Consider the following 15,119-nt stretch of genomic DNA (forward strand, 5'->3'; position numbering starts at 1 on the left):
CTTTTCTTTTTTTAATTGCTTATTTGTTTATTTTTGAGAGAGAGGAAGAGAGAGAGAATCCCAAGCAGGTTCTGTGTTGTCAGCACAGAGCCTGACATGGGGCTCAATCTCACGAACCCGTGAGATCATGACCTGAGCCAAAATCGAGAGTCGGATGCTTCACCAGCTGAGTCACTCAGGGACCCCTTATTTCTTTTCATATGGGCTCTCCTATAGGTTTATACATTTCGACTCTTTGAATCCCCATAAATCTTTGTGATATACTGTTAGAATCTTCATTTAGCAGTTGGGGAAACTGAGGCATAGAAGTGGTAAGTAACTTGCCCAAAGTCTTGCAGGTAAGTGGCACATTTAGGCTCTGGACCCAGATATCTGGCTCTGGAATTCATGCTCTTCATGCCTATGTTATGCACCGCCTCAACACGTATGAACTGGTTTTCAAAGAGAATCATACCATGACTGAGCTCACGGCAGAAATTTAGGGTTCAAGAAAGAAATGTTCACTATGTTCAGGGTTAACCTGTCACCTTGTAAGAGTGAGATGAAATGTGTGAGATCACACAGGGACTAAGGGCTGGTCACCAATCCCAACATTATTATTAAAAGAATCACAATTTAGAACACATCTCTTTCTGGGACTACCGTTATTTCCCTGATTTTGTATGATAATAAGCAGTGACAAAAGTTTTTCAAGGATTTTACAGGAAGTTACTCTACGACCTACCTCGAACAAGTCCTCCTTGCAAAGCAGTTGAAAACTGGGCTAAGCGTAATCCATTTGGTTTACTTTTCTCCTTCCAGTAACGCTATTTGGCATCTTTCTTTTCCATTTATGAGGGTATTTGAACTTTCATCTGCTGGTTTTAATTTAACTTGTCATATTTCTATTTTTTTGTGCATGTGCCCAGAGGCCTTTGGGAAAAGGACATATTTTTTAATAATTCAAAACAATAAAAACCAGAAAGGTCAACTTAAGTCAATTAGTCACGTTTTAAGCAATCTAAGTAGAAGACAAGAAATTCACTTCCAACCTTCAAGTTGTTCTCTTGAAGGCTGCTAACACTGGAAATAGACAAGGGCATTCCTGAACAGAGGGAATTGAAAAGATCAAGGCCATGGGCATGGGTAACTCACTGTTGTGGTAAGGAGGAGGCTTTTATGTAATGCACAGATGACAAAATACACTGGAATTCTAGGAGCGCTGAATGCCCTAACTTGATTCTGTGTACAACAGTGAATTCTACTAAAACTGACCTTTTCTTTTTTTCAATCTTCTTTATTTTGAGAGAGAGGGAGAGAGAACCGGGGAGGGGCAGAGGGAGAGGGAGGCACAGAACCCAAAGCAGGCTCCAGGCTCTGAGCTGTCAGCACAGAGCCCGACACAGGGCTCGAACCCACAAACTGCGAGATCATGACCTGAGCGGAAGTCGGACGCTTAACCCGACTGAGCCACCCAGGCGCCCTGACCGTATATATTTCTTCAAGTCGTGGCCTGAAGAGTCCGTTTCATTCTCTGGCTTGTCACATGGCTGTATTCTTTGAGGAAAAATATCTCATAAGAGCTTAACCACCTTATATTTTAGAATATAAAATATTCACCCCCATTATCCTCTAAGCACACCTTCTTAGTTTTGCTCCTGACGCTTATCAGTTTAAAAATCCATTAATTATATTGTTACCAGGTTGCTACCTTGTCTGCCACCTACCTCGTCACTAGATCACAGGCTCCATGAAGGGAGAAACTCTATCTCCGCTCACGACTCTATCTCTAGCACTGACACAGCACCAGAGACATAGCCCCAGCTCATACTTGGTGAACGGTTAACCTTCCTTCCATCCTTATCTCTCTTCTTTTTTTCTTTCTTGCCTAATGATTTGCAAAGCTGTAATAAGGGGGGAAAAAAGATGGTGATGACTGTAGGAGAGATCAACGCAGTTTGGGGAAACACTTTAATGAAAAAAAAGTCATCTAAATGGTTGTGAGATGAAACCACTTTTCCTGAGAAAATTCCACAGGATCCCAGACACTAGAGGGCAGTCCTAGGCACCCTTGTGGTGTCTTCCAAAGGGAATACACACAGCAATCTAGCCTGGGGTTTAAAATACACTCATACTAATAAACCAGATGCCCCAGCATTCCCCTCCCCGTGAAACTGGAGGACTTCCTCCATGGCTTCCCGCCGACTTTAGGAGAGCGTCGATGCCTCCCCTGAGTCCTTCAGCCTTCCCCAAGGGCTACATGAAGGAGGTGTCTGGCTGCTTCGGGCCATAGCTGCTGTCTCTGGCCCACACCATTGCTCCTTTGTCTTATCCTGGGTCCACGGGAAAGCCTCTGCCTTCCAGTCCTGGTGCAATGACCTACATGTTTGTGTCCTCCCCCCGCCCCCCAAATTCATATGGTGCTAGCTCCCAGTGTGATGGTGTTAGGAGGTTACCTTTGGGAGTCAATTGGGCCGTGAGGGTGGAGGCCTCATGAGGAGGATCCAAGTCCTCCAGAAGGAACCCCAGGGACCTCCCTCACCCACGTTTGGCCATGTGGCCATGACAGAAAACAAGAAAAAGGCTGTCCACGACCTGCTAAAGGGCTCTCACCAGAACCCAGCCATGCTGGCAAACCAATTTCGGACTTTCAGCCTCCAGAACTGTGAGAAATAAATTTCTGTTTGTGATAAGCCACCCAGTCTGCGGTATTTTGTTTTGGTGGTAGCCCAAAGGGACGAAGTCATCGGGCATGTGCACAGGTGGGGAAATTGCCTCGTTCCCCATTTCAAGTGACCCACTTTCCCCAAGACTAGCGGGGTACGTGCCCTGAACCACGTTACGGTGTTAACCTTATTGAAATTTAAAAATAATCACAAGCCCCCTGGATATATCCCGACAGCCTTACTTGGCACTGGGGATGTGGGTGGCAAACATAAGCTCTGGGAGAACTGGATTCCCAGTTGCCACACTCCAAGTTTACAGCTAAGATGTTGTGAAGTTCCCCCCAGAAGTTTGCTTTAGTCACTTAAGCCAGTAGTAACCTAAAAGGCCCACCTCACCAACCCATCAGAAAAGCGTAGGCTGGATTCAGGAGCCAAGGGTGTCCCTGGGGCTTTGCCTCTTAGGAAGATTTCTTTAGGCCCAAACGTCAAGGATCTGAACGAGCACTATTTTCCTTAGTTACCTCTAGAGGAAGACTCGTTTTATTTATTTTTATTTTTGTTTAAAGCAGAGCCATATTTAAAAAGGCTCATTCTAAAAAGAGATCAAGTCAGAGTCTGTTTTTGACTAGTGGGAATTTTCCTTCAGCTAAACTATTGGCTGTGCTTGAAAATATGCCAACACAGGGACCATGCCTGCAGCGCTTTGAACTTAAAAGCGGCTAGTAAAGTGGTGAAGGGAGATCACAAAAGAGAGCTGCAAACAAAATTACCAAAAAGATAATTACTGTAGGGAGAGTCGCCCTCCAGGTACCAGAACAGAAAAGTTTCAGACATAAGCTTATGTTAGCAGAGACAACGACGGATTTCAAAGTTTGCCCTCAGTAAGTTTAACTGACCAGTTTCTAGTAACAGTTGTTTCTAATAATGCAGGAAAACCGAGCATCGTGGAGCAAATGAAAAACCCAAGACCGGGGTGCCTGGGTGGCTCAGTCGGTTAAGCAACCGACTTTGGCTCAGGTCATGATCTCACAGTTTATGAGTTCCAGCCCCACGTCGGGCTCTGTGCTGACAGCTCAGAGCCTGGAGCCTGCTTCTGATTCTGTGTCTCCCTCTCTCCGCCCCTCCCTTGCTTGCTCTCTCTCTCTCTCCCTCTCCCTCTCTCTCAAAACTAATAAACATTAAAAAAATTAAAAAACAACAACAAGAACAAAAAACCCAAGATCACCTCAATTACCCAAAATACAAGATGAGATTGAAAAACTACCATTCGTTTTTTGGGTGCATTCATTTTTAAGGCTGATGGAAACTTCAAGAGCACACTGTTGTTACATCGCTTTATTTTGTAAATGGCTTAATTAACATATTGAAAATATGGTTGTATGAATGAAATAGTGCTGTGGGGACTCTCCTACCCCCTGATTTGAAGGCAGGAGCAATTGATCCTTTAAAGAAATAGATTTAAACATGGTAGGAATAACGCTTGGTTACTAAGTTACAAACGTATTTGGTCTTCTGTTAAAAAGTATGTAGGCACTAATGGTCAAATGTTTTGGCATCTCTATTTTTAAGTACTCAGTGCATGGCTACAACCCAGAGATCATTTTTTTCCTGTGGTGCTTTTTCCTTATTTATTTTTGGAGAGTTGGGGCCAAATCCTTTCCATCTTTGACCTTTGGGTTCTTTTCTTTTTCAGGAAAACAACAATGTATACCTTTCCCAGGATTAAACATACACACGTACTCACATGCATGATAAACAGTTCCCAGACTTGCTCTTCTGACAAATAAATCACTGCTGGTAGATCTTTAAAACGTCAAACTTCTCATTCAGCCTGAGACCTGTCACTGTTCATGTGTTTCTTAGACAGCACCCCAGGCCTTACTGATTGGCATGGTTCCAGGTGTCAGAGTAGTGAAATGTACAAGACACCTACTCAGACTTATCCTGTCCCTGCCATTGTTACAGGGTTTTGTTTGTTTTGTTTGTTTTTTGGCTTTTTTCTCCCCCTGTCTTCTTGGGGGATTTACTGCTCTCCCAGGCTTCTGGCCTCCCAGGGAGGTCACAGGGCTTCCAGTCTTTGGATACCGGGGTGCCACCAAACCTTGTTCCAGGACCTCCTGGAGAAGTATTCATCTGCTTTATGCCACCTCTCCACCACTACTCACAGGCAGGCCCAAAAGGTTAGCCCAGAAGAGCTTACTAAATCTAGAACAGTGACTCCTCATTATTATCCTAACTTAAAAAAAAAAAATTCTTACAGACCTAATAATAGCATGGGGAACTGGTTTTGATATCTGACCTTGCTCTGTAAATATGTATATTGTTGCAATTCCCCAAACCTTAATGCCCTCCTCTCTATAGAGTGCAAACTGACACTATTAAAAACGTAGTCATGTTGCGTAAGAACAAGTGTGTATTAGAAAAGACGAACAGTACATATACCCAATTGTATGGCAATGAGTAGAATTTTCCTTCCCTACCTACTCTATCTTGAGTAAAAAGATAAAGAATACACTGGAAATACTGCAAAGCAAGGGGATACCTTGGTGATAGGCTGCCATATAGAAATCAAAGCATTTTATAATATATAGCTACTGACTTCTGTCCACGAAGTCAGTATGGGGGCCAAGAGCTCGTCTGATATAACATTAGTTCTTTCTACCAATTAGGTATTGTTTTCCTACCAAAGACTTGCCTACAATATGAGGAATTTCCAAATTTCATCATGTCAGTGTCAGCAAATAAGGAGTTGAGGTTATTACCCCCTAGTCTCAGTGTTAGCCACAGCTCTGAATGTGCCCCTGTGTATGTTGCATATGAATTACTCATTGAGATTTACTACAGGGAACATCACTTTTATTAACATTGTAACCTGACCTGAGTTGCAGACTCCCTGTCCAACACAAAAGGACTCTTGGCCCGAGAAAAACGTTGTCTACCATTTACTCTTAAGTCCTTGTCTGGGAAAGGACCATCCAGTTAGGAAATTATCTAGATGTGATGATATTGCCAGGTAATCGGATAGCCTATTAATTTTTACTATTGTTACAGGGATAAGACAAGAAGGACAATGACCTAAAATTCAAATCAGTCCACCAAGTGAGGTCTGATGCGACAGAAATGAGCAAGTCCAGCTTTCCAGTGGGCTCAGAGTCTTTCTGTGGATAGCCTCCCAGACCTGCACTGCCAGACTGACTACTGCCTGGGATGTACGCTTCCAGAGCCTCTGGGGGCTCCCACGCCTGTAACTCAGATTCAACAAAGGCAGCCTTGACGCACCACGTGACCCCCATCCTCTCTTTGCCCATTGCTACAGTTTGTAGTCTTCTCTTCTAAGTGGACACTTTCGGACTCACCTTCGACTCTCCTTCACTTTCATTCTGCCACTAATCTCTGACCTTTTCCCTTCTCATTAGCACGGTGGCCTTCCTTCCCTTCTTTCTTTAATCAGGTCCAGGTCCTCGTCCCCTGTTAACATCTGGGCAAGAGCTTCTTGGCTTTCCTTGCCTTCTAACAACGGCCACGCCCCTCCGCCCCCGTCCCGCCCCCTCCCCCACACCTCCCTGCCAGGAAATGTTTTGAATCCCTGTGGGTATGTCATGCCTCTGCTCTAGAACTGGCTCTCTTAGGCTCAGTAAATGTTCTTGTTTCTAAGATCCTCTGTCTCCGGAGATCCATCCTTATTTCCTGACACTCCCCAATCCTCTCTTATTCTATCCCTTACACAACAGTTTCCTCCCAGCCTGGTGTTGCTAACACTTTTCCTCAAGGTCTCAGCCCACGCTGCCTAAATCCGAGCCTCCTATTCCAATTGCAGCCCAAGTCTACATCTGCCACCAAACCACCTTCAAATTCTTTGGAAACTGCTCACCTCTCCTTGCTGTCTAGCCCCAGCCCCACCCAGGTTAACGCTTAATCGCTCTGTTGGCGCCTTAGCCCTGCTTCCCCATAAGAGTGTGTGGTGTGGGTCTATACCACGTTTCTCTCTTCTCCCTCTTCACCTACTCATTCTTCATTCCCTCCCCCAGACCGAGGGCACAGAAAGAGATCAATAATGTCCCTGCTTTGGAACTGAAGTTTGAATTCCTGCAGTTTCCAGTCTATTACCTTTTATCCTCCTCCACCCCAGGGTATATTTTAAATTCGAACATTTCTGACTTTGTTACTCTTGATCACAATTACACCGGGTCACCGAAGATTTAGTACCAAGTCATTTACATGCCCTAAGACCTAAATAAAGCCTCGAGGTTTTGTTTTCTAGCTAACCTCCGCAGGCGGGGGGGGGGGGGGGGGGGGGGGGGGATAGGGTGGAGGTGGAGGAGAGTATTGCTGGATTTAAACCCTCAGCCACAGATGAACACGCATGGACCCTGAGGGGTCATCAGGCTGCAGAGGCGGTGCAGAGACTCGCCTGGCTTTATCTCGCTGCGGGGGGGGGGTGGGGGGGGTGGGGGGGGGGTGGGGGAGGCTTTCACATTATTCCATTTGGGAGAAGCTGGAGCATACTCTCGTCCTATGCGCGTGTGGTTGGCGGGGCGGGGGGTGGGGGGGGCGCGTAGCTTCCAAAAGCAATGGCCCGAATTGGTATGTGCGAGATTCAGGGCTTCCTTGAGATGCGACTGCGGGGGGGACAGCCGGGCGGCCGAAGCAGGCGCCTGGCGCCGGCCTCCAGCAGGGGCGCGGGCGGCCGGGAGTCACCCGCTCCGGCCCCCGCAGCCCGCGGAGCCGCCGCTAGGAGGCGCCGCGAGCGCGCCGGGCCCCCCGCCCGCTGCCAGAGGAGGGACGGCATCCCCTGTCGGCCAGCCCCCGAGCCGGCCGGGGAGCAGGCGGGGAGCAGACCGCAGAGGACGCGCGGCGGAGCGCCCGGGGCTGTCACCGCGGACGCGCCGCGCGCACCGACCCGGGACGCGAGCATCGGGGGAGCGCCGCCCGTCGCCGCCCGCTAAGGTGCAGCGCCGGCTTCCTGGGCTCCCGCTCCCCGGGTGAGCATCCGCCGGGGCGGAGGGCGATGTCTGCCCGGGCCCGCCGCGGTCCCCGGGACGGCCGGGCGCAGTGGCTCGCGCCCCTCTGGTGCCTCTCGGCCGCGCTGGGCGTGCTGCGGACCCCCGCCTCGCAGGCGTTCAACTTGGACGTGGACAAGCTCACCGTGTACAGCGGCCCCGAGGGCAGCTACTTCGGCTACGCGGTGGACTTCCACATACCTGCAGCTCGCACGTAAGTCGCCCCGCGCGGGGAGTTTTGCGCAAAGGGGGGGCGAGTCCGGCCACAGGTTGGGTCCCTGGCCCTCTGCCCCGGGGGACCCGCGCCTGTGCCCACAGCCCGATGGAGGGAGGTTCCTGAGATTCCGTCCCGCTGCGCACTTGGGGTCCCCTCGGGCTCCCCGCCACTTGTCCACCCCCCTTCCATGCTAGATGTGCCTTGTGAACTTTGAATTAATGATGTGCCACTTTAAATTAATGATGTGCCTCTTGTGTAGAACACGCAGGTCCGGGGCGGGGGGGAGGGGGGTGGCTCCCAGGACTCGAGCAAAGACCCGAGCCTCGTACAAAGGGGAAAACGGGACCGAACAGATCCAAGTCTGTTTATGCGTAGCCTGTAACAATTAAGCGTCTGGGCGCAAGTGCGGTCTGCTGCAAGCGGCTGGGCTCTGCCCTTTGCTATTTTTTCCCCTTCTCTCATCTCACTGCATACACAGCTCCACCTAGAGAAGAATTGGGACTATTTGCACCCTCTTCAAAACCAGGTTTCCGGCGCCCGTAGGTTTCCAACGGGAAATCAAGTTTGACAGTCGGTCTCCATCAGAGATACGTTTCTACCCCCAATTCCCCGCCCCCGCCCCTAGTCTCGGCGAGCACGCGGCTACGGAGACTGCATCAGACGCGCACGCTCTCATGATTCCCAAGGAGTGATTTTCTCCAACCCTTTCGCAGAGCGAGTGTCTTGGTGGGGGCGCCCAAAGCCAACACCAGCCAGCCAGACATCGTGGAAGGGGGAGCGGTCTATTACTGTCCCTGGCCCGCCGAGGGGTCTGCACAGTGCAAGCAGATCCCGTTTGACAACACCAGTAAGTGATCTTTGTCCTTCTCAACGTGGGTCCTCGTTTCAAAGAACCAGAGCCGTCCTGGAGTTAACTCCCCCACTTTGTTTCTCCTCATGCGGCCCGTCTGATGAGTTGGTGTTGTGGGCTGTCCAGGTCCCTCCACTCGAGCCTGAGTGAAGGGGAGGAAAATGAACGGTGAACCCCAGACAGGGAACCTTGGTATTTTGACCTTGAGTATTTGGATATGTCCTAGTAACTTCTGTTTCCTTACTGCCCCAAGATGAGCAGTTTCAGGGTGAGCGGATGCTTTGAAGACATACAAGCGTTCCACCCTAATCTTGATTATGGAGAGAATTTGGTTGCTTCCCAAGGACAGATCTGGGAAAAGACAGATCCTTAGCGTTTCCAGTGCCCAGACTCCGGAGGCAAGACTCAGCTGCTATAGACCCAGACATCGCTCCATGTTGCTGTTTAATTCTTTACAGAAAGAAAGAATTTTCTTTCAAAATATTGGACATTGGATGCAAACTAGTACAGGCAGAGTGTGGATGGATTACATTCATTTCCAAAATCCCTAGACAGATGTTTCTTATTTAATTAAAGGGCAAATACATTTTAAACAATTCAGGCTGGTTCTGTTTCCTCTGGTGTTTTCTCTTTGGGTCCTGAGAAAATAATTTAAACGTAATGCTTTCAAAAGCATTAACACTGGATGTTTTCATTTGTACCTCTAAAACTCTATGAATTCAAAAGGTATACATTATCACAAACCAAATATCTCTCTTCAGAAAAATGTGGACTCAAATAATGTTCTTGGATGATCAACCACTTAAAATACCTTTTGCTATAAAATACCACACAACTATTTTATGACCTCATTTTTCGTTATTGTTACATTAGAGTGCATTTAGAATGTATGTAGAAAATTCATCTTCACAGCATTTAATGAAACTGGATGGGTGGTATTTACCTGTTTTTAACCGATTTGCATTTTTTTAAAAGAGAAAATAATTTCAATTCTTTCAATATGGAAATCATTTCAAAGAAAAAATTGTATGCAAGGCTTACCTTGAATTATGACCAAATAAGGAAAATATTTTATAAAAGCATTTTCAAATTATGTCTTTCATATGTATCTATATATAGTTACAATAGCTCAGTCACCATAACTCAGTTATTTCATCCCAATTTTTACAAGCTTTGACTTTTAAATTTATTAGAAATTAGAAAAATTAAGCCACTTGATGTTAATTTGTAATTATAAAACAATTAGTTGTTTGATTGGGATTTTAGATGCTTCTGATTACTGACCTCCAGCTTGAGAATAAATTTCCTCATTCAGAAGAATTAAGCATCAAATTAATGGCATTTTTAATAATCCATATCAAAATCATTTGTATTTTTCAAAGTCTTTAAAACTTAAGCCTTGATAAATAAAGACAAAGCATTCGTGTTATTTGAATTTAAGTTAAGGGAAATAAATATTTATACTTTAAGATATGTTAATGCCTTTTTGCCGAGAAGCAATCTATAGTCATGGACATGAATTTTGTAACCTTCTAGAACATTCCCATAACATACCAAATCAGGATCTGGTTAGTATATTTTTCCTTTGATAAAAGAAGAACCGATGTCTGCCCGGATAAGTCACATCTGAATACCTTTCTAAGTGCTAATCCCAGTAGATGTCATGGTTCAATAGATGAAAACCAGAGAATACAGACATCAGTATGAATTTTTAAAAACTGAACACTCCCAGCCCCAAATTTCCAGTGTTGAATTACAATAGGTAGATTTTCCAAAAGTTCCTCCTCAAGCAACTGCTTGGAGATTTGAATTCACTTTCCCATAGAGAACTAATGCTGAAAGACTGTGCTTTGGTTTCCAGAATAGCCCACAGGAATGCACTTAACCCTTATTGGAGCCGAATTGTGTTTGCAATGAAACAGTAGGGGACAAACTAGTATAATTTTAGCAATTAAGTAAATAGAAAAATGGTAAGGATGCCGAGCAAAGATCAGTGTTACTTGGAGAAAGAGCCAGGGGTGAATGGCATGTTCTGTGCAACTTCTGAGGAAGTCTTCTGGATATCTCAAAGGGCTTTAGAGATTAATGCTTGTGGTTCTCCGCTATGTCGTAGTTTACTTCTAAATGAATGGAGGTTTCTTAGGGTGTTTTTTTTTTTGACAGACAGATGTCCTTATCCTACAATTATACTTAGCAACCATAACCGCAATGATTTGAGGACTCGTAAAAGGAGTAAGATAAGGGGTAAAAAAGGAAGGAGGGAGATAGACGTTTCTGAAATCATTGAGCAAAAAGTGAAGAACAAAAACAGCTTAGGCAACCACACGTTTGTGAGAAATGAATGGTCTGTGATGGAATGAACAAAGCAGTGATCTGTGAAAGCTTGGGCGAATCGCCCTGAGAGAAGAGCCTTTGAGTAAAAAAAGTTCCCCGTGTTAGCCATCAGGGGGTACTGTGGGCCTAGGAACCTTGGTTGCTGTTGGGAATGGCCTGGGAACGGTGGGGCAAAAGGAATCTGGGAACCCCAGCCCGGCTTGACCTTGGCTACTGAGTGGGTGCTAGCAAGCACAGGACACCTCATTTCTACCGGTTTCTTATCCAGGTGCCCCAGACGACGGAAGTGCCAGTGGCTGCCATTTGCCGGAAAGCAGGGAAAGAGAGGAGGGGCGCCGGGAGTCAGTGTAGCTATTTCCAGTTCAAGCCTCTGTTCGTTGTGCAGAGTGTGATCTTGGAAGCAAGGATGAAAGGCAGAAACAAAGGGGCTGCTGACTCGGGCGTCTGGCTGTCAGTGTTCCCACATGCCTTACATGTATTGATCACCTACTGTATACCACTTATTTCTAATCCATAACATGCGTTTTATGAATAAGGAAATTGACCTCAAACGTGTTAAAAAAAGATACACACAAGGCCACACCGTGGTAAACGGTGGGTGCACGGTTGGAAAAGAGGTCTGCCTGCTATAGAGCCTGCCTCTTCACCCTGCCTTCCTTCCAGGAAAGGGAGAAGCCTGGTCCTGATAGGGTGCAAATTCAGGGTCCAATCCTGTGGAGCTGAGACATGGCTTGCTCCCCGCCCCGTTCCATTCCCTCGCCCCGCAGTTACCCTCACAAATTGCGATTAAAATGATCTTCTAGAGAGGATCTGGAAGGGAAAAGCGGTTTGCGTCGGGGGTTGCGGAAAGCGGAGGTCAGAGGAGTCTTTGTCTCCACAGGAATGATGGGTCGTACATGCCCCTGGTTTGCCAGAGCTCCCCACAGCGGGCTGTGTCCCCTCACTGTCCCCAGTCACCTGCCTCCTGTCTTACTCTCTGCCCATTGACGGCAATGTACGGTTTTCCCAACAGAGGAAGAAAATTCCTCTGCTTGACATAGTAGTGGCTCTGAGTGCTGAAGCTGCCGTTCACGAACTAGTGTGATGTCTCAGGCAGAAATACAGATTATATTGCAAATATTCCTCTGAAAAGATAGTCCTGACTCCCCCTGTGTGTTAGCTCTGGGTCTGCTTTTACTGTTACATCTGAATTCAAGGTGTTCTAAGTGAATTTGACCTTTTAATGACATTGCTTCAACGTGCGCAGGCCCCTGGGGTGTCTACAATTTCGTGTTCACAGTGGTAACCAACTAAACTCAGCTTAGTCATTGAAGGAGACTGGCCTGTAATTCAGTCCCTGGATCTGGTTGTGATCTTGAACTTCAGTTTATGTAAGGTCAACTGCCTTTTTTCTTTTTTCAACTTCCATTTAGTTCATGTGATTATTTTTTTTTTTCATTAAATAATCGTTTATTTTATTTTTACCTCATCATATAAAGACTGGATATTACCATATCTTATTGGATTTTAAAAATTCCTCCTCACCATAAATTCACAAACAGGAAGCCAGGAATAGCCTCACACTTCAAATGCATGAATACTATTAAAATCTGTGGTCCTTTCAAGTACGGAGAAAGGAAACCTTAGGGAAGCATATGGCAGTGGGGGAGGGGCAAAGTGCAAAGAGTAGATAATTTTCCTGCTCTGTATAAAATCAAGGAGCTGCAGAAAAGCACTTCTCTCATCTCCCTTCTGTCTTTCCCTCTTACTTCACTGGACTAAAATTCCCCCATCACCAAATTGATCTCTTTCACTTCTGCCTCAGAAACTCCCTAACCTGTGCCCCGTGCCTCAAACAATTTAAAACATCGCATCTGCCAAATTCGTGTTTCATCCTTTCTAAATCGACTCCCAGGTTCGTTAGTTCTCTTTCCGGCGGTTTCTAAGCCCATGTGTGCGGTAAATAAAGCTGCTACGTTTCAGCCTTCCTGCCCCCAAAAGGGGAAAGAGTGAAATAGAGTCAGTGGAGCCTCATCTTTGGAATGATGGGCAAATTGCAACAATAGTAGCACAGGCACGGTGTGCAAATATCTAATTAAATACACAAGTGAGACATTTTGAGCAGAAAGATAATGGCATGAGCTAATTACCCATCAGGGTCATCGGTATCGCTAAGAATAACGGGGAGGCAATGCAGCTGGGAACCACTGGCAATTAGGGACCCACCGAAAGAAGGAACAGGAAGAGGTGGGGGGTGCCACTGAGACTCGGAATCCTCTGAGAAAAAGTACCAGAATTTGCCTGGCCTTTATCTAGTATCTTTGTGTTTAAACAACAACAACAAAACAAAACCTTGAAATGGAAGACGGTTTGGCTAGGATTATGTCAAAGCTCTGAAATGGTACGACTTTTCGTGGGAGTTGTGTTTTAGCTTGGGGACCGGAAGGAAGCCTTTGTGTTGGGGGTCTGTTTTATTTTGTGTTAAGTGAGCCCGCAATAAGAAGCAGCTTCAAGCATCTGGCGCTGTGACTGGTACAGGGGTTGCTTTTTGATAATATTGGGTGTGCCCGCTCTCATGGGAGGGGTTGGGAAACATATTGGTCGCATAAGTCTGGCTTTTCCCAGCTCCCTCAGAAAGAAATCAGGTTTTGTTCAGGAACAAAGAGAAGAAAAACGGAGGTCGGAGCTATCAAGTAAATGACAGAGGAAATAACACCAATGTGACAGAACTCACGGACGGCAGAAATCTGGGCTTTGGGAAGTTCAACTGCAAGTGGAAAAGGGGAGGAGGCAGCTTCAACGTGACCTCCATTAAGAATTAATCATGCCATAATTAGTATAAGTTTTGCTAACCAGAAACGTACATGTACATATACATGCAGTGTGGATCCCACGGAATCGTTGAGGGTGGTTTTGCTGGATGGTTTACTTATTCTGGGAGCAGCTCGTGATGGCTACCATGCCTGACACACGGCCCTTGACAGATGCAACCACCTTCCCTTGTCCCAATTGGCTCAGACTCTCAGACGACAGAACGCACCCGAGTCCTGATACGAGAAGGCAGGAGGCTGTGGTCCCCACAGCACATAGCAACCGAGGAAGCAATTAGAAAAAGGAAGTCCTTGAAACTCCAACTAGAAATGGGAAACAGATCTGCTCCACGGCTAGTTGAGTCGTATGAACATTAGGTGCCTGTTGTTGCCTGATCTGCAAAATTCTTTTCAAGAAGCCAGAAGTCTGCGTGATGGAACAGGCTTCCAGGCTTTTGGCAGGAATAGCCTGTGTAGTAGCTGCAGCGTTCTGGGAGAAAGGTAGGAAATTGTCTTAAAATTATTCTGAAAGCAGACAAAAGCACCTGGACCCTTAAGGTGACTGGATGAGATGTGTGCCTTCAGACTTTAGCTGTTGTGTATAGAGAGCCCCATAGCTTATGCAAGTGTGAATAAAGAGCGTCGCCGATATTCTGAGAAAAGCTCAGATCAGATGTGCCCTGACTGACGCCAATAGGGATTACACAAATAAGGGATACACAAATGGGGATTTTCGAGGAAGATAGATAGGAGACTTATCATTGATCCCACTAAAAGCACTCACTTAGAAAATAATATTTAAGGGGCGCCTGGGTGGCGCAGTCGGTTAAGCGTCCGACTTCAGCCAGGTCACGATCTCGCGGTCCGTGAGTTCGAGCCCCGCGTCAGGCTCTGGGCTGATGGCTCGGAGCCTGGAGCCTGTTTCCGATTCTGTGTCTCCCTCTCTCTCTGCCCCTCCCCCGTTCATGCTCTGTCTCTCTCTGTCCCAAAAATAAATAAAAAATGTTGAAAAAAAAAAAGAAAATAATATTTAATTTTCAAAATTCGGTTTAAGTATATCCTTAGCAAAAACACATTGAAGGCATCAAGCAAGGTGCACCTATATAATGAAATCCAAAAATAGATTAAACATAATTTTAATTCTGTTATGGGTAGTTAAGGTACGTAAGAAAATCGCAATTCACCAATAGGTGATTTACTCTAGATATAGTCTACCTAATACACTGGTGTTATTTTGTTGGACGTGAGCCAGGCACTTCCCACACCAGTTTGGAAGAAACAGAG

At 46.2% G+C, this 15,119-nt stretch overlaps 1 protein-coding gene across 1 annotated transcript in view; it reads left to right on the top strand.

The window, feature by feature from the left end:
* Nucleotides 1-7,438: 7,438 nt before the first annotated feature.
* ITGA8 (integrin subunit alpha 8) overlaps nucleotides 7,439-15,119 on the top strand; it is a 188,832-nt gene continuing 181,151 nt past the window's right edge. The window contains exons 1-2 of the mRNA XM_019460684.2: nucleotides 7,439-7,859; nucleotides 8,576-8,709. Of these exons, the coding sequence (XP_019316229.2) occupies nucleotides 7,654-7,859; nucleotides 8,576-8,709 (340 nt within the window). The 5' untranslated portion in view covers nucleotides 7,439-7,653. The remainder of the gene's footprint in view (nucleotides 7,860-8,575; nucleotides 8,710-15,119) is intronic.

The sequence above is a fragment of the Panthera pardus genome, unplaced genomic scaffold (genome assembly GCF_024362965.1).
Source record: "Panthera pardus isolate Hobbes unplaced genomic scaffold, ASM2436296v1 HiC_scaffold_6, whole genome shotgun sequence".
NCBI classification, from domain to species: Eukaryota; Metazoa; Chordata; class Mammalia; order Carnivora; family Felidae; genus Panthera; species Panthera pardus.